The sequence below is a fragment of the Monopterus albus genome, unplaced genomic scaffold (genome assembly GCF_001952655.1).
Source record: "Monopterus albus unplaced genomic scaffold, M_albus_1.0 scaffold128.1, whole genome shotgun sequence".
NCBI classification, from domain to species: Eukaryota; Metazoa; Chordata; class Actinopteri; order Synbranchiformes; family Synbranchidae; genus Monopterus; species Monopterus albus.
Genome location: NW_018128008.1, coordinates 2,318,091 through 2,336,655, shown reverse-complemented (window position 1 = coordinate 2,336,655; position 18,565 = coordinate 2,318,091). Strand labels below are relative to the sequence as shown.

General features: G+C 39.4%; 1 protein-coding gene across 1 annotated transcript in view; it reads left to right on the top strand.

The window, feature by feature from the left end:
• Positions 1 to 2,134: 2,134 nt before the first annotated feature.
• The window catches only part of znf292b (zinc finger protein 292b), a 27,777-nt gene continuing 11,346 nt past the window's right edge, over positions 2,135 to 18,565 (top strand). The window contains 6 exon segments of the mRNA XM_020612901.1: positions 2,135 to 2,360; positions 14,253 to 14,407; positions 14,603 to 14,681; positions 15,195 to 15,330; positions 17,515 to 17,717; positions 18,223 to 18,359. Coding sequence (XP_020468557.1) covers positions 2,196 to 2,360; positions 14,253 to 14,407; positions 14,603 to 14,681; positions 15,195 to 15,330; positions 17,515 to 17,717; positions 18,223 to 18,359 — 875 coding nt within the window. The 5' untranslated portion in view covers positions 2,135 to 2,195.

Here is an 18,565-nt window from a genome sequence, read left to right as displayed (position 1 = left end):
AATCCAAACTGGGCCTGGCATAGATTTGCTGCTTCATGAACCGAAACAGATGTCACTTAATTTTAACACATACAGGTTCCATAGGCCATGATACTTCACCACAGAGTCAGTTTGCTATCTGGGTTAGGTTTAGCAATACTGGGAAGTTTGAATCTAACAAGATGAATAAAGTAATTGTATTTGTAAAGCAGCTTTACAGGAGATGTAGCTAATTTCATTTACAGGGTGTTGCTAGTGATCCATTTCAGATTAATTAATGAATGAGGTATTTCTCCTATGTAGTGGCTTGGACGTAATGTAAGTAAAAAAAAAAAAAAGCACGTCTGTTAATACCTTGTTTCTGTAACGATAGAAAAAATTGTTGTAAGTCTGGAGAAGTTACTATACATAGCCATATATAGTATCAGATTGTCAGCCATTGTCTTGTTTTTGCTGAAGAACTTGTTTTTGACTTGTACTTTTTGCGTTGTGGACCCAACAAAGCTGTTGATTATAAATTAAAATGAATGATATGATTTGGAAGTCTTTTAAAACCCACATTTAATTGAAAATAGTACAAAGACTAGATTAGACTGAGAAATGTAGTTTTTTTATATATAAAAATAAAAATCAGCTTATTTAAATTTGATGCCAGCAGCACATTTCATAAAAGTTGGAATGGGGATGTTTACCACTGTGTATATCACCTCTTTTTTCAAGAACACTCTGCAAGTGTTTGGGAGCTGAGGGGACCAGTTGCTTTAGTTCTGAATGAGAAATGTTTTCCTATTTCTGATATGATTTTCAGCTGCACAACAGTTTGGGGCCTCCTTTGCTGCATTTTTCACTTCATGATGCGCAAAAGTTTTTGGTGAGTGACAGACCTGGACTGCAGACAGGCCAGTTTAGCACCACTTTAGTAAAATGTGTAGAATGTGGTTTGGCATTGTCTTGCTAAAATAAACTCCTTCACTGAAAAAGACATCATCTGAATGGCAGCCTCTCACCTCAAACCTGTATATGTGATTCAGCATTAATAGTGCCTTCACAGATGTGAAAGTTCTTCATGCCATGTGCACATGTAACCCTTTGTCATCATGGATACTGGCAGGTTTTAATGTCTTTCTGTAAGTTAGACGGGAACAGACGCAGTCTTGAGGGATCAGGCAGAGAGCAGTACTTAGTTCAGTCTGAGGTTGAAATCTCCAGCAGGGCAGCAGGGAAGGCAAGGCAGAATCATAGGTGGATAGAAGAGGCAGGGTGTCCATCTCAGGATAGCAGTCAGGCAAGAGGGAGCAGGCAGGGGTTTGGTATCAGGATAGCGGTCACTGGAAAATAATGCTGGCGAGTCTAGACAGGGCATAGAACAATCTAGCAGCTCCCCACAGGGTGAGGAGCTGCTACAGTATATACTGTGGTGAGCAGGTGTGAGTGATTAAGGGGCAAGTGAAACCAATGTGCAGGATGAGATGAAGTTACTGGGAGTTAGGGTGAGCTGGGGACAGGAAGTGGTGTCAGGACATTTCCAACATTTTAAAATGTTATGAATGTGGAAAGTTCCATATCCCCTCTGTAGTTATTAGTAAATGTTGTGATATTAGGTTTCTGTTAAGATGTTATTTTGTTGTTATAAATTATTTATAAAACTGTCATGATTTCATAATTAGCCTAAATGTTCCTATATTGGAAACTTATTTACAAGCACATCTTCAATCCATATAATGTATCCTACCTATTTCCAGCATGTATTATTATGAAACAAATTTGTCTTTATCAAATCTGGAATGTCAGATATTTAGTCTGTCACACTTGATACTTTATCCTGTCATATTTCGTAAACAAATTTGTAACAAAAAGGAATGTGATGAAGTAAATAATACAGGGGACACTTCATTTGCTCAAAGGATGCCCATCATTTTGTTTCCTGGTTCCTATGGGCAATTACAAAACATTATCATAGTTACAACCTTGATAACGAAACTTATAATAACAAAGCTATTTGAGGTGCTCTTATCACGTTTCCCATGTCCCGCTAGAAGAAAGTACTTATTGCATTAGCAGCCTACTCTGAAATTTGTATTTGTAACCGTCCGAACGATTGTATTCAATAAAGTTTAAGTCCTTCTCATGTGACCTCAGCATTTGCATCACGTGAACATCGCGTTTCTCTGCTTCCGTAATTACGCTAGTGGTACGCCCTGGAGTTGGGTATGAAGATGGCGGACGAAGAGGCCGAGCAGGACTTGGGTCCTGAGAAACGTGTTAGTGAAACGGTTGAAGAACTTAGACAACGGTTGCAAGAACTGCAAGACGTCGTGGTTAGAGACACTCGCAAATGTTCAGCTCAGTCATCTTCAGAGTATTGCCAAGAGTTTTGTAGGGTGAGTTATCTTTCCTTACGTATTTAGCTAATAAGCTACCCACCTAGCATTAATAATAGCGGTAAGTCTTAGGTCCTTGATATGTTAATGTAGAGAAATATTTTATTTCAAAGACGAGTTATGTTCGGATGAGCAGGGTAGTTGTTAATAGTGGTGTTCCCAGTAACGAGATAAAACACGTGTTAATCGGCTAAGCAGCACAAATAGAATTGAATTTGACCGCTAACACGGTCAGTTCAGTTAGCTAGTTGCTAACAAATATGCTAGCGGATAGTTGTGTTTACAGAAGGTAATGTTAGTTAATTTAATTTTATTGGCGTTGAATACCTTTCACATAGTTATCTGTCGCAGCCTGGTTTCAACAGGCTAAGAGCCGCCTGTTCTATGTTTATCTTCAGGATCGTGAGAATTACCAGCTACACGTTAGCATACCATCCACCCAGTTCTATCTGCAGTTAGCCTAGCGTTAGCTTTTAGCTTGTATGTTTGGTCACATGCGCGTGCACGTCAGACTAATTTCGCTGATTGTGTTTGAGCGTAACGTTCTCCATAGACAACCAAAACGAGTTTCAGTTTTGTGATGGTTTTTGTCTCCAATTGAAGTGGACACAACAGCGTAAAAGTCAACTACTTTGCGTGAAATGTAGCGAATTTGATAAGACCGCACAAGAGGATTTGAGTTTTTCCCGCGATTGATTTCAGTGTGTACGTGCCGATTAGAACGCACGCTTTGTCGTCCAGGTTTGTCCTTTTCTTGTTCCATTAATGGCACAAATGCTTTCTAAAAACTATTTAATATAAATTGTCTTTATTGAATCCTGCCCGTTGCCCATTGGTAAGCTACCCGCACTATCCAGAGGTTTAAATGTATTTGGCATGTTTTGTTCGTATGAGAGTACAGCGAGGGAGGATTTACATTAAGCATCTCAATTCTCATTGTAGCTGTTTTCTTGGTTATCGGATTTGGAAAAAGCAAACGTGTTCGTTGTTTCCAGAAAGAGCATAAGTGGTTTATGATAATAAAATAATTCGTCTAACTAAAAAGAACAGACATTCTAAAAAAAAAAACGTATTAGATGTAGGGTCACGAGGAGAGCTTCAGAGACATTATTTATATAGTGATGGATTCTCAGTTAAAGCCCTAATGAATTTTCAGCCGGCTGCAATGTGGAGAAAAGCACAAAATCCATTGTTAAAACAACAGTATTGTTGTGTACAAGGATAAATGCTAATATTTTCAAGCACTTGCCCTGCAAGCCACCAAGCCAATCAATTTGCTGTCGAACGTTTTGTGGGCCAAATGTAAGATCAATGTAGAAAACTTAACACAGCCTTCCTTAACAGTGACATTTCAATAAATGAAAAGACACTAACAGAATGAAAACGCGACTGTTTAAACTGAAAACATATTCTCTCAGTTCAGCCTTTTTTGCCCCCCCCCCCAAACTACACATCTGCCTCATACCAACTCTGTTTTGCTCCCTTCCTCCCTCCCAGCATTGTGCCTCATTCAGTGATGTCTGCGAGCGAAACATTACAAAAGCAGCTGAAAACCTACAGTATAATACATGCTTCTAACTGTGGCCTTCTTTGTCAAAATACGTGGACAGAGTGAAGATAATTTAATCATTTTTTTTTACAATTTAAAAACAAGTTAGCTACCATGCAGCTAATATGGAGTACATAGTTTAGACTGTTTTGGAAAATACTGAATCTGTAAACAACTGCTTGGTGTGGTCATGACACAACAAGGTAATTTTGCATGCAGCTACACAACAGGGGAGCATTATCTTCCATGGTGTTAATAGGTGGAAAACTGTTTTTTCCTGTCCTGACAGTGCAGGCTGGAAGTAGCTCCAGAGATGAGGTATCCAGCCAGACTTCTCAAGGTCAAGAGGTCAAGAATCTTTATTTTCATTATGCATAGCACAACAATTTTTTTTCTGACAGCTCTTGGCTTAAGACACATTATTTACATAACACAAAATTGTATAAGTCAATATAAAAGTATGAACAAATAAAGAAGGATGTATGGGACCTAGTCAGGTCAGCAGCATGTTGGTAGCAAAAGAGTGTAGTAACATTATAAAGTGCAGCTCAGTGCAAATCTCAGTCTTTAGGAAGAGGTGTGAGCATGGGTGTGTGTCTGCAGAGGTCCAGTATTCTGTCTGTGTCTGTCCATAGGGGAGAGGTTGTGTGTGTGACTTGGGGTTAGGGGGTGATTGATTTCACAGCTCTGGAGGAGAAGCTGTGTCTCAGTCTTTGTTTTAGTCTTTATGTATCTGTACCTTTTCCTGGAGGGAAGAGGCACAAACAGACCATTGCCTGGATGGGTGGGGTCTGCAGCAATCCATCTGGCCCTCCTCTGGATCCGGTCAGTGTATAGTGAGTCCAGATCCAGAAGAGGACCCCCTACAATGCCCTGAGCTGTTCTCACCACCTGGGTCAAGTCCTTTCTGTCCTGTGCAGTGCAGCTCCCATACCACACTGTCACAATGAGACGGAGGATGCTCTCTACTGTCGCTCTGTTGAAGTTTCCTGAGGAAGAAGAGCCTTTGCTGGGCTTTCTTCACCAGGTAGGATGTGTTCAGAGACCAGGTCAGGTCAGATGTGATGTGGATGCCCAGGAACTTGGTGCTATACACTTGCTCCCCCACCACCTCCCCATGTATGAGAAGAGGAGCATGTTTTGTCTTCCTGGACCTCCTGTAATCCACAATGACTTCCTTAGTCTTGGTGTTCAGGACAAGATTGTTATCTGAACACCACCATGTCAAGTTCTGGATCTCCTCTCTGTAGTAAATCTCATTATTGTCTGAGATGAGACCCACTATGGTGGTGTCGTCTGTGAACTTCACAACTGTTTTTGTGGTCATGAGTAAACGGAGTGAAGAGAACTGAGCTGAGCACACAGCCCTGTGGTGTGCCTGTGTTCAGGACCAGTGTGGATGATGTGCAGCTTCCGATTCTCACCACTTGAGGCCTGTTAGTGGGAAAGTCCTTAATCCAATGACACAGCACTGCAGGCATTCCCAGATTGTGCAGTTTCAGTGCCAGTTTGTCTGGGATTTCAGTGTTAAATGCCGAACTGAAGTCAACAAATAGTATCCCAACATAAGTGTGAGGATGCTCCAGGTAGGACAGGGCTGTGTGTAGTGCTATTGAGACAGCATCCTCTGTTGATCGGTTCTCTTTGTAGGAGAACTGATGGCTGTTCAGACCAACAGGGATGATGTCCTTGATGTGCTTTAGAACAATCCTCTTAAAGCACTTCATAAATACTGGTGTCAGAGCAACAGGGCGGTAATCAGAGGCAGGTGACAGCTGATGTCTTGGGCACAATAATGGAGGACTTGAGGCACACAGGGACTGAAGCAAGATACAGGAACAGGTTAAAAAGGTTAAAAATGTCCAGGAAAACTCCTGGTCAGCACATAGCTTCAAAACTCTGGTCCTGCGGCTTTGTTGGTGTAGCTGCAGGACACGAGGCTCTATGCTGTTCCTCAAGCTGAGGGAGTTGTACAGTTCCTCTGCTGCCAGGTGTATCAAAGCGTGCAAAGAAACTGTTCAGAGTGTCAGGGAGGGTGGGATCATGGCTGACCTGATTGTTGTTGCCTCTGTAGTCTGTTATTGTTTTGATGCCTCTCCACATACTCTGTGTGTTATTCTTAAAGTGCCCCTCAATGCGCTGCTTGTACCTGCGTTTGGCCAGCCGGGTGTCCTTCTTTAGTTCTTTCTGGGCCCTGCTGTAGGCCAGCCTGTCACCTGTTCTGAAGGCAGCATCCCGAGCTTTGAGCAGACGTGACACTGTACTGTCCAACCATGGTAAAGTCTCCAGCCATAATCACAGCCGCATCTGGGTTTGCATTCATCTGCCTGCTGATCAGGCAGTACAGCTCCAGCACTAATTTAGCGTTAGCTCGCAGTGGTATATAGACGGCTACAATCCGGATTGAGCAAATCTCTCTCACCGTTTTAAAAGGTCTGCATTTCACTCTCTCAAATCTAAATATTTACACAAATCAGGCACAACTTTTATCATGATTTCATTTCTGTGGCAAAAAAAAAATCTGAAACAGCTTTTGATATGACCATCCACAGCTACAACTACAAAGTAGCTCCTGTCTCTGATGACTGTAAAATTGAAGATACACACTAGCAAAAATGAATCTGATTCCTATTTGAATGCACAGTTGTTTCTTTTTTTTTGTTACTTTTTTCCCTCTTATTTTTCCATTTCCTGTGGCTTTAAAACACATTGAGACCCTCTGTATGGGAGTCAAATTCCTGTATGTTCAATCATACTTGGCCATTAAAGATTTATTCAGATTCTGAGATGCACTGATCGATCAGTGGAGATCGGAAATGGCCATTTTTCAGTATGATTGGCCTTGACCGTTGACCGGCTAATCACTCTGAGATTTCCAGTTCTGTGCCAATCAGATTTGGAAGCAGGACAGCCCACATTGCACAGACCAAAAGCATAGCGTGTGCAGCGCTTAGCCCCTCACTTACACCTCAAGCAATACTCCTGTCTGTGCCAAGCTATGTGTTTGTGCAGAAGAGCTGACAGAAACACCTTGGAGAAGGAAAACCTACATCCAAATCTCTGACACACAGTACACGATGAATTACTGGCTATGCATAAAATGCACATATACTGTATATGTATCTGACCCATGGTAAAATACAGCAAATAACACACAGTTCAAAAGCTACTGTGAGCTCAGTAGGACTGATGTAACAGACCTTCTGTTTGTTACCCGTTTATATTTGGAGAAGTAAAATATTGCATTTTATTTATTTAAAGTCAGGGAAAGACAGAAATGTAAAACTTTTTTATTTTTATTACAATTAAATTTTTAATTAAAGACAAGTTACAACAATGTCTGTGTATGCCGTCCCTGGTAGGCTAGTGGTTAAGGGTTCGAATCAGGGTTGCGCCAGGAAGGGCATCCGGCATAAAACACGTGCCAAATGTCAACATGTGAGTCGTCGGTGTGACGATTCGCTGTGGCGACCCCTAAACAGGAAAAGGCGAAAGTGACTTTCTTTACAACAATGTCTGTTGGTTACAGTTCTTGGAGAGATGGTCAGAATCAGCAGGTCAGACTTAAAATTGGAATTGGCAAAGAACATTACAGTCAGTGCATCTCTAGTTTTAATAAAACCAACATTTATAAGTAAGGTATCTATTTACTGCTGTTCACTTTGAATTGTATTTCTATTTTTCACTTTGTTCTCTCTATAGCATAAGCATAAGCTTTATTGCCAAGTATTTCAAAAATACAAGGAATTTGACTCCAGCCCAATGTCCCCTGGTGTGCACAACATAATTACAAAATATATACAAGTTAAAGGAGCAACATAGACTAGCTGTTCACCAGTGTAATAGCCTGGGGGAAGAAACTGTCTTGTCTCGTTGTCTTGGCGTACAGTGACCTATAGTGCTGTCCGTAGGGGAGGGGTTTAAAGAGTTTGTATCCAGGGTGTGAGGGGTCTGCAGAAATCCTCTCTGCCCTCTTTTTGATCCGTAAGGTGTACAAGTCCTCCATGGAGGGCAGGCTGGCACTGATGATTTTCAAGTCAGAAGGCTACAGAGTGTGAGCTTAGAATTCAAATTGAATAGCAGTGAATATAAATTCGGTGACTTTTTTTCCCTCCCCATTTCATTTTTCTTTTTGGGTACTTTAAGGAGTGTGTTTACTAATTCTGAAGAAACCAGAGCAGAAAAAAATAGGCTATACAGCATTTTCCTGACAGATAAACAGACTAGCTGCCTTCTGACTACCTCTTATGCTGCAAGACTTGACAGGTGTTTGTGTATATGAGTCCACTCAGCCTAACAAGCTGACACTTAGGCCTGCACTTGGATGCCGCATGAACATGTATCAATTATTCAGTAATAGTTCCATGCACATGAGCCGCTGCTGGCCATTATGGGGGTGCATCAGCATGGCATCTCAACATTTAGCTATTAGATGTTAGCCTAAGGATGCCGATATTTAACGTACTGGTGGGACAGAGCAACGCTGAAATGATCGCTGCTTTATAAGTTTAATTGTTTAGTGGGTGTTTTGATAATTTTCTCAGACTGGCACTTTACTCAGAAGTTATATTGCACATGCAGTAGAGCATAGGTGTTATGAGTAATGTTTCATCCGCTCCCATCTCCAGCATGGCAGTGTCTCAGCTGCTCTCTGCTCTGTGTCCAGGAGCTCTTGGCCCAACATTGAGAGAGGAGTAATTGCTCCATAAACACCAAAACCGTATTTTCCGATCCACTCATCTCACTCACCTTGAGTACTGATAAATTGCTTCCAGTCCTTACAAACTGAGAACCAATTCACTCGATTAGTCGGTTGCACCTGTACACCCAAATAATTTTTCACATCCACACACTTTGATTTTTACTTGTGTATGCATGTGAAATGCTCTCACCGTAGAGCCCTGTGTGTTCAAGCATATTTAAGACTTCACAAAACAAGCCCACTGGTGGATCCTGTTATGATGAAGAGGCTAAAATGGAACCCTGTTTTTGTTTTTCGGGTCAGACAGAAGTGACAAAAGAAAAGTACCAGGGATGCAGCTGTTATTGTTGCAATTCAAATAGTCTTGTTGGAAGCATTGTAAATTAGGGTGGTGTTTCACAAAGGTTCCATACACAGACAAATAATTGCTTTGTACAGATGTGTACACAAGAGGTTAACAGACAAAGATAAAAGACCAAAAATGTAGTGCACCTGTTGGCTAACTTCTGTTTAACTGATATTGGTTCATTGGGGTTTTTTGTAATTGTATTTCAATTTTGGTATTTGATTATTGGAAATGGCAGCAAATTTCAATGTTGATGCAGTCTTAGTTCGATGATGAAGAGGAACGCAATGGAGACTGCACGGAGACTGTTGGAAATCTCCATATGCATGTTACTCTGATAGACACCAGATATACAGATTCAAAGTTTCTGAATCAAAAATCATAAGCAAAACATTTTTAAAACACAATAATGCCTGTTTTCAGCTGTAGTAAGGTAGATAGACCTACAACCTAATTGTCATCAAAACAGGATGTTTTTTGCTGAAACTTTGTAGGTTGTGTGTAACCAGAGGTGAGACAGTTGTGCAGGGACCGTCTTCAAAATGCAACATTGAAAAGAGCTACTACAAAAATAGCCAGTAGCTTCTCTCTCACACATTTTTTCCAAACTAAGTGTTGTGGTATAACCAAAAGGAGACCAGCGATGTGTGAAATCATGTTGGTGACAGTACCCTAAGAGTGAATAATTTTGTAGTATCTCTTTCCGGTGTTGCACTTTGTAGAGAGTCTGTGTGCACTTGCCTTGTTCATTGTCATGTGAATGTCTGAAGCTCTGAGGAACATAATTATAATAGTTCCCCTTGTCTAAATGACAGAAAGCTCTCACTGAATGATGAAGCACTAGTATGTCGCAGCACCACCTCAGCTGAGAACAGAGATTTACGTGATCCATGTTAACGGTATAATTCGGTGATGCCTCTTAAGCCCTCCTTCAGAAGTATATGCTATTCTAAAATATTTTCTTTTCAAATTATTCCTTTATTTTGTTTTATAGAATTGGGATATTTTTATGAAGCACATCTTGGATCTTTAACTTCAGTACACAGAAAAATTTGACAGAGGATAACTCTGTTTTTAAAGTGTTAAACAGTACAGTAAAGAAACTGCTGCAAGAGAGATGATGTGGGTGGAAAATCATGAGTGAGTAGGCTGAAGTTGAAAAATCTGTGAAGCAGAGAGCATGCTTTGTAAATGAAGTTGTTTGCACTTTGCTTGGTTCTCAGCCCTGCAGGCAGGTCTCTCCTGATAGATATCCAGTCTAACAAGATTGCATTTATTTTTTGGACCAAGATAGCGTAAATGTTTGCATGAATAACAAAGATGCTACATGCAGGAAAATTGAGTTGGTGTTATTTATATGTACTCAAAATAATTCAGTATAATGGATTGCAAATATAACATCCATTTGTAAGGAAAATATTTACTGCACAGTTTTCACTAAAAGTATACACAATACAATTGTAAAATGTGTAGGTTCTACTTTTTCACTTTTAAAAACTACGGATTTCCTGATTTTTATATATTTCCGTTTACATAATTTACTTTAGGACATTTATGCCATTATTGCATTCAAGATGGTCAAACTAATCCAGTAATCTTCGCTTGAGAACTGAGTAAAAATGGTCCATGCGTATTTTTTTTGTTGACTTTTTTGTTGTTGTTCCTGTCATTCGCGTTGGTTATAATTCTAACCTGTTTTTTTGTTTTGTTTTTTGTTTTTTTTCCTTCTCAAATCAAGTATAAGTGCTTTCACCTGAGTACTTCCTGATGCTGAGTATTGATACTAACTTGATGCAGTGGTTCTGTATAAAAATTAGTTACCATAAAAGTGCAGTGATTTTAGAGACACTTTTCAGCTTTTTCTGGTTAACTTTATGAAATAAAATAGATATCATGAAGCTGTGCAAATTTAAGTTAAAATTGTGTAAAAAAAAAAAAACAAAAAAAAAACATGATTGCATCTCCCCACTCTAAATATAATGTGTAACTAAATTTCTGTAGCCTACTACACAACATACTGCAGTAGTGGCTGTTAACCTTTTTAGTAGTGCAGCTCTCTTTTGGGATGAAATTATTTTGGCATCCTCCCATCCAGAATTCCAGAAAAGCTCAGTGTCACAATTTTTAATGAAAAAGGGTACATGCTGATGTGCAGCCTCTCTGATAGACACAGACTCACCTGCAGTGCTGTAGAGGAATTGCTTGGTCTCAGCAGATCGCTCTACCTCTAAAGCCACAGCCACCCCAGCATGTACTTGATAAACTGCCATACTCTCTCCATTCCTAGTGGATTTTGTTGCCATATAAAACGTTGTCCTGCTCAGAATCTTGTCAGCTTATTGTCATCATCACTTATCTTAGAATATTTCCAAGCCGCTGAAATTTGTTCTCTGCCTGAAGACCTGCTCATACAACATAAGATTATTGTAATGTTGAATTTAAATGTTATTGGTGTGTAATATTGGACAACTTGGAGTACGAGTACTAGAGGGTTGTATCAGACCCGACACTGGTTTTGGGACATCCCTAATCAGCAGTCCTCTTATACCTTTCATTAGAATTTCTATTGAAATTCTCCTTTACAGTACAGTCATTTAGCTTGAATGTGCAAGTGAAATTTTTAGTATGTTAATGTGATAAGTTGCTCTGACCCTTAATAGCAAAGCTCAGTGTAAAACCTTGAGGTAGCAGCTTCCCATTGTTAGCCAGCATGATCATTGTTGTTGCCAGCTACAATTGACATCGCTAAGTAACATTAATTCCATGACTAAACATGATGACACATCCAAGTGAAAGTCTGCTGTTGTCGGGTTTGTGTATTCTCTGCAAGCTGGTAGTGAAACAAGTTTTAACACACAGGATGCTTTCTGTACTCATCCAAAGACTGAGGTAAAATAAGCATCACTGTCACATTGTTGAATAACCTGATTCCAACAGTGAGACATCTTCTCTAGTAAAACCATAAACTGCTCATGTCACATCAGTTTCAGGAGTCAATCTCCTGGTTAAAATAAATTAAGCAGAGCAACATTTTATTCAGAATCAAGAACTTCAGTATTTTGACCAACTACTACAGCTGTTGCAAAATAAGGGATAGCAAAATCAGTAGACTACTTTTGCTGCTATGTACAGTGCCTATAAGAAGTTTTCACCCCCTTGGATGTTTAACCCCTTTTATTGAGTCTATAAATCAATCATGGTTTATAATTTGACTTTTTTGACAGAAAATTACAAAAAAAAACCTCTGTCAAAGTGAAAATGGGTTTCTACAAAGTAATGTCAGTTTAATAAAAATATGTAATGAGAAATATGGGATTGCATAAATATTCACCCCCTTTAAAATGACTGACCTATTTCAACAGAGGTCCAGCCAGTTGGTGCTAGTAGTCTCACAATTTGTGAAATGGGGATCACTAGAGTGCAGTGAATGTGTCTCAAGTGATTGTACTATAGACACCAGTGTGCTTTGTTCACACCTGATCCCTGTGCAACCTTGCAGAGCTTGAGCAGTTTTGCAAAGAAGATTGGAGTAAAATTGCAGTGTCCAGAGGTGCAAGCCCGATTGAGACTTATCCACACAGACTCTTTGCTGTGATTGCAGCCAAAGGTGTATCTACTAAATACTAACTTGAAGGGGATAAATATTTATGCAGTCACTTATTTCACATTACATATATTTTTTGACATTACTTTGTATAAACTTGTTTTCAATTTGACATTAAAAAGGGTTTTTTTGTAATTTTGTCAAAAGCCAAATTACCGTATTTTCCGGACTATAAGTTGCGCTTCTTTTCATGGTTTGGCTGGTCCTGCGACGTATACTCCGGAGCGACTTATGTATGTTTTTTTAAATATTACCGTAGATTGAAATTTCACGTGTTCGTTATTTTCACACTGACAGCCGCAAGAGGGCACTCTCGGCTTGTGTGCCAGTATCTACGTGCCTATCACTACTGTACCACCGAAATGTAAACATCAACCTATAAATACAACTGACAAAGACTGACCACAAATGCCCCCAAAAAGAAAATCATATTCTGCAGATTACAAGCTGCAAGTAGTGAAATATGCAGCCGAAAACGGTAATCGAGCAGCAGAAAGAAAGTTTGGAGTGAACGAGAAACTTGTGAGGGACTAGTGAAAAGCGGAGGATACTCTAACTGCAATGAAGAAAACAAAAAAAGCTAATCGCAGGCTAAAAGCTAGATGGCCACAGCTAGAGGAACAAGTTCGCAAATGGGTGTTTGAACAACATGCTTCCGGGAGAGGCTTGTCAACGGTGCAGTTACGTCTCCATGCCAAGGTAGTTGCCAAGGCGATGAATATAAATGACTTTGCGGGAGGACCTTCTTGGTGTTACCGCTTCATGCAACGCAACCGCCTCTCTATCAGAGCACGGACAACTGTTAATATGTAACGTTAACATACTGCCTATTCACGTTATGTTAACAGACGCATATTCAGCCTGTTGTTCTCCATTTTATTGTTATTAAGATAACTTGCCTTTCAAGATGAAATGTATGTTCTTGGTCTCTGATTTTATGAAATTTCCCCCAAAAAGTGCGACTTATAGTCCAGTGCGACTTATATATGTTTTTTTCTTCTTCATTATGCATTTTTTGGCTGGTGCGACGTATACTCAGGAGCGACTTATAGTCCGGAAAATACGGTATATTGACCATGAATGATTTCTAAAATCAATAAAAGGGTAAAAAAATCCAAGGGGGTATGTACATTTATAGGTACTGTATGTGTATTTTTTCTTTTTTAAGCATACTTGGCATCTATGATGCAATTTTTGTGAAGTCCTACCTTACATTACCTTATTTAGATGACAGTCTGCAGTCAAACCCCTTTCCCTATTTAGAACACAGCGTACTAGTGCACTTTTGTGGCAGAAACGAAGGTTAGAAAAATGAACACTTAGAAAATGTGTCCTGTTTCACAAATGAAAAATAATTTTCATATTTCACAAATGAAATGGGGAAAAATGAATTTCAGGGGTCATCTGGAAAAGCGTGTTCCACCTGGATCAGACCAGAACTCCTCTCAACTTCTCAGGGCATCCATAGTATGGGGACTGAAAATAGTATTGATGTTGCAAATGGCCAAACTTATGCTTTAAATGTTTACTGCATAAGAATTGGGGCTCATTCCTTTGTCCTTCCATCCCAATGAGTAAAAGAACTTGTACTGAATTCACAGCCCTTTCAATCTGCTTGCAAAACTTGGTGGTGTAAATATGGTCTCTTTAAATTGTTTAGTAAATACACTTTTTTTTCTCTCTTTGTGTAGACCCTGCTGATGTATGCAGGCCGTTGGAAGATAGAGGAAGAGCCTCTGCCGTTGTTGGAAGTGTACATAGTTGCCCTGCTGAGTTATACCCAGGCTTCTCCATACCTCTCCCTACAGTGTGAAAATGTTCCTCTTGTGGTTGAGAAGCTCTCACTGTAAGTACCATGAAAAAGTGATTAGCTGGGGTAGGATATAGGGTTTACTCCCACAATCAGGAAATATGTGTAATACAACTGTGTAATTTAAAGCTGAATTATAGCATACTAGTTAAATTTGTCTAAGGTTCAGTACTCGTATTTAAAATGTCAAAGATCAGCATCACATTTTTAATTTCCTGTTCTGTTATGCAGGAGTTTTGTGGAGCTTTTGCTATCCCTAAAGAATGACATTCCTGATGGACTATGGAAAGAATTCAAGTCATCTGTACAGGTAAAGATGTTGATTGCCATATGTATATGTACCATGCTGTCCATGTTACTGAAACAGGGCAGAGGAGGTCAATATACAAACAGACAAGACAAAACATGTCACTTGGGCCTTGGTCAGGCAGCACGTTTTGCAGGTTGCAAACATGAGGCGCTCTAGCAACGCAAGAGCAGCGAGCAAAATGCTTCACTCTCATTGAAAATGATTACAAAAGCTGCTCCATGCTACTAAAATGCATTGTCTGATTGAGGCCTAAGCCCTCTCATTGAAAACAATGAGCAGATTTAATATAAGAGCCAACTCAATACAGAGGTGAGGTGGGTCTTTCTTGGTACTTACATAGTGGTATGTAGCTGAAAAGGTTTTGAAACCTCTGGTTTAATTAAATAAGTGTCCATAGGCTGGCTTTTCATTTGGAGTTCAAACCTTACCAAAACATTGACTAGATAGTTTCAAATGTCACATTGTCACTTGCCTTGTGACTTTAAGTAACTGATTTTTACCTGTTGTCTACAGTTTGCTCACAGTAAGCTGCAGGAGAATGGCCTCACTCAGCTGTCCCCTCTGTTTGCTTTGGGCCAGTATGATGGTGTTTGGAAAAACAAGGTCCTGCAAGATATTCTGTCCAGTGAAAATCTACAGACAAACCAAGGTAAGTTCCTCAGATGGTTTGAGTTCCTAGATAAGTCTGACAATTGTCAGACCTTCCTTTTATCATTTGTGCAGCTCATACAGGCAGTCGGCAAACACAGGACTCCATTAAACAGTAAGAGGTGAATCAGGTGCTACAGTGCATTTTCTTATCCATAACATTGCATGTTCCTTTATTCTGCACTGTCAGTTAATATAATTTTAACCAATTAATCAACTTATCATTGACATCAATGTGTATTTGCTTTTGTATTTTAAGTAGTAGAGTAGTATAGCATTATGTTGTCTTGTAGTTGAGAACAGAGAACATTTTTACTTTAAAAAAAAAAAATTTAATATATTGTAGGGGTGGGAATCTTTGGCAAACTCATAGTTTGATTTGATTCCAGTTCTTGGTGTCATGATTTAATTCAGAACTATTTTAACAAAGTAGGGCACTATTTTGGCTCCTATTCTAGTTTATAGTGTCTCAGCCGATTCCCGTTCATTTCCCACTGAGCTGCTAATAAAGCTTAACAGACAATTAAGCTGTCTGGTTCTGATGCGCATCAAAACAAAGTACTTTACATATTGCTACCCACCAGTGTGTAAATATACTTGAAATTATAAGTATATACGGTTATTAAAATTAGCTCCAGCATTAAATGTGATGAACAATGGTTATTAACCAATAAAAACCAATAATATAAATGTGGCAGTCTGCATAATGAGTAGGCTTACTTTTATTTTTTTAAGTAGGTTGTATTTTGATGCTTAAGTAACATTTTGAATGCAAGACTTTTTTACACTGTGGCACCTCTACTTTTACTTAAGTACTTCTTACACTGCTGGTTTTTGGTAGATGGCATGTTTTGTAAAAGAGAGGCGGTGGAACAAAAGAGAGCACTTGGTTGTGCTAATGTTACATCTGCAGCAGTGGAGAACAGTATCAGTGCTGCAGCATTACTACCAGAGAAAACCATCATGATCCAAAACTGGCACATGTATGAAGAAACAAGGTCTGGTCTTTGGCTCACCAGTTTGACTGAAGTGCTGCAGTGTGTGTTACCGAGCTGCTCCCATTTGTTAATATGTTTGGTTCTCTGCTACATAACGTCGGTCTGTTTGTGATGGCCTGTGAAGTATTCACACAGTCTTCCACACTTGGCTTTCAAAACTTATCAAGTTATTAACGTAAATGATTTCCTTTACTCAACATGAACTAACGTTATAACCATGGACGTACAACACAACTCTTGTATGTTTGCGCTGTACATTGTCTCCATGCTACACTGGCTTTGCAGTTGAGTTCTGCCACTTTTATTTTGTCAACATCATTACAAAATCAATTTTGGCATTTGTGAATCAGTATAGAATAGTAGAAGATATGCATCTCAATTCTTATGTGTTATGTTTCTCCCACCCCAAATATTTTGGGATAAAATTTTCAGTATTTAAATTTTTTCACATCCAGTAAACGTTTTTTTAAATGTGGCATATGTGGGACACAAACAGTTGAAGAAGAAAATGTACTTTTTCTGGCCATGATAGCAAATGGTACATTTGGCATACAATTACATACAAGTGTGCTACAGGGATTCTTCTCTGCAGCAGGCAAATAGTCAAGCTTCCTCTTATGCATTCCTAGGTCTGGTGTACACATGTTGAATTTGTTGTTAAAGAAGATCAGTCTTTAGCTGTGTAATGTATCAAATAGGATGGCACGGTGCTGGTTAGGTTAAGTGGTGACTATAAACTACAGCCTGTCCAGAGTGTATCCTGCCTTTTCCTCAGTGTCAGCCGGGATAGGTTCCAGCCTCCCTGTGATCCTTTATTCGATAAGCAGTGTAAATAATAGGTGGATGGATGCATCAGATATGTTTTAGCTCCGCCATCATTTACCTAAAAAACATGTCATAATAATGCATATCTATTACAGATTTTTTACACTTAAATGAAATTTATTAATTGCATGTAAATCATAAGGAAATGCTGCAATTGAATCCAATTTTAATTAAGCTGTAAGAATATCCAGAGGTTACAACACCTGCTGCTAGAAAGATGGACAGAAGTAATCATATCCGGATTTTGTTTACAGTTCCTATGATGGGTATGCCATTGTTGTATATGTAAAAAAAACAAAAAAAAATCCTATTAATAAAGTTGGAACACAGTGTTACTTATCAGTATTGCCACTGGTTTTCAGTTGAGGAGTTCCTGGTGCAAGAGGGGATAATCCTGTTGGAGATGAGAGTGAAGCAGCTGATGAAGAGGAAGCATCTGGGCAAGGCTGCCCTGCTAGCAAAGGCGTGTTCTGAGTGTTCTGCCTTCCTGGGGAAGGGACATTTCAAGCAGATGTACCTTGTCTGCCTCTGTGCTACTTCACAACAGGATCAGCTCATGGGTGAGGTAAGTGTACTTGGTAGTTTAATTACATTTTTATTTGCAGAGTAATTCAAGTAATTGTTAGACCCCACCCCCGCCCCCCGTACTGAAACTAAACTACTGAAATTGCAAACAATTTTGGGCCATAAAAGAAAAGCAGCATTTTTTTTTTAAAAATAATTTGTTGACAGCAAATATAAAATAGTCATTGCAAGTTTGTCCTTGTGAAAAGCTTGGATGGGATTATTTAGTTTGGGACAGGTTTAGGTCTCAGAAAATTCAAAAAGCTAGACTGTCAGCTCACCTGTGAGTGGGGGTGCTCAGAGGGGGGTCTCTCCCGGGGAGTAATTCAATGTAGAACCGCCACTGATGGCCTACCATACTTTAATGCGATTTGTGAGACTAACACTGGAGACAATTATGTTTCCTCTTGTTTTAAAATTTATTTCATTTCAGGTATTTTCTTAAGTGCATATGCACTGCTTCCAGTGAAACCTACTTACTGTATACATGGTATCTGTCTGTACAGCTTTCAAAGGAGGATTGCCGTGATGCTTTAGAGATGATCTGCAATCTTGAGTCAGACGGAGATGAGACCGCAGCCTTCAGTTTATGCTCAGCCTTTCTGACCCGACAGCTTCTCCAAGGAGATATGTACTGTGCTTGGTAAGAAAACATTAACCACCTTATTTGATACTCATCTTCATAGGGTTTCCTTCATTTATGGAGGGACAAATAAATACAGTCAGGGAAAATAGTATTTGAACCCCAGCTGATTTTGTAAGTTTGTCCACTAACAAAGAAATGATCAGTCTACAATTTCAATGGTAGGTTTATGTGAACTGTGAGAGACACAACAATAACAAAAAAAA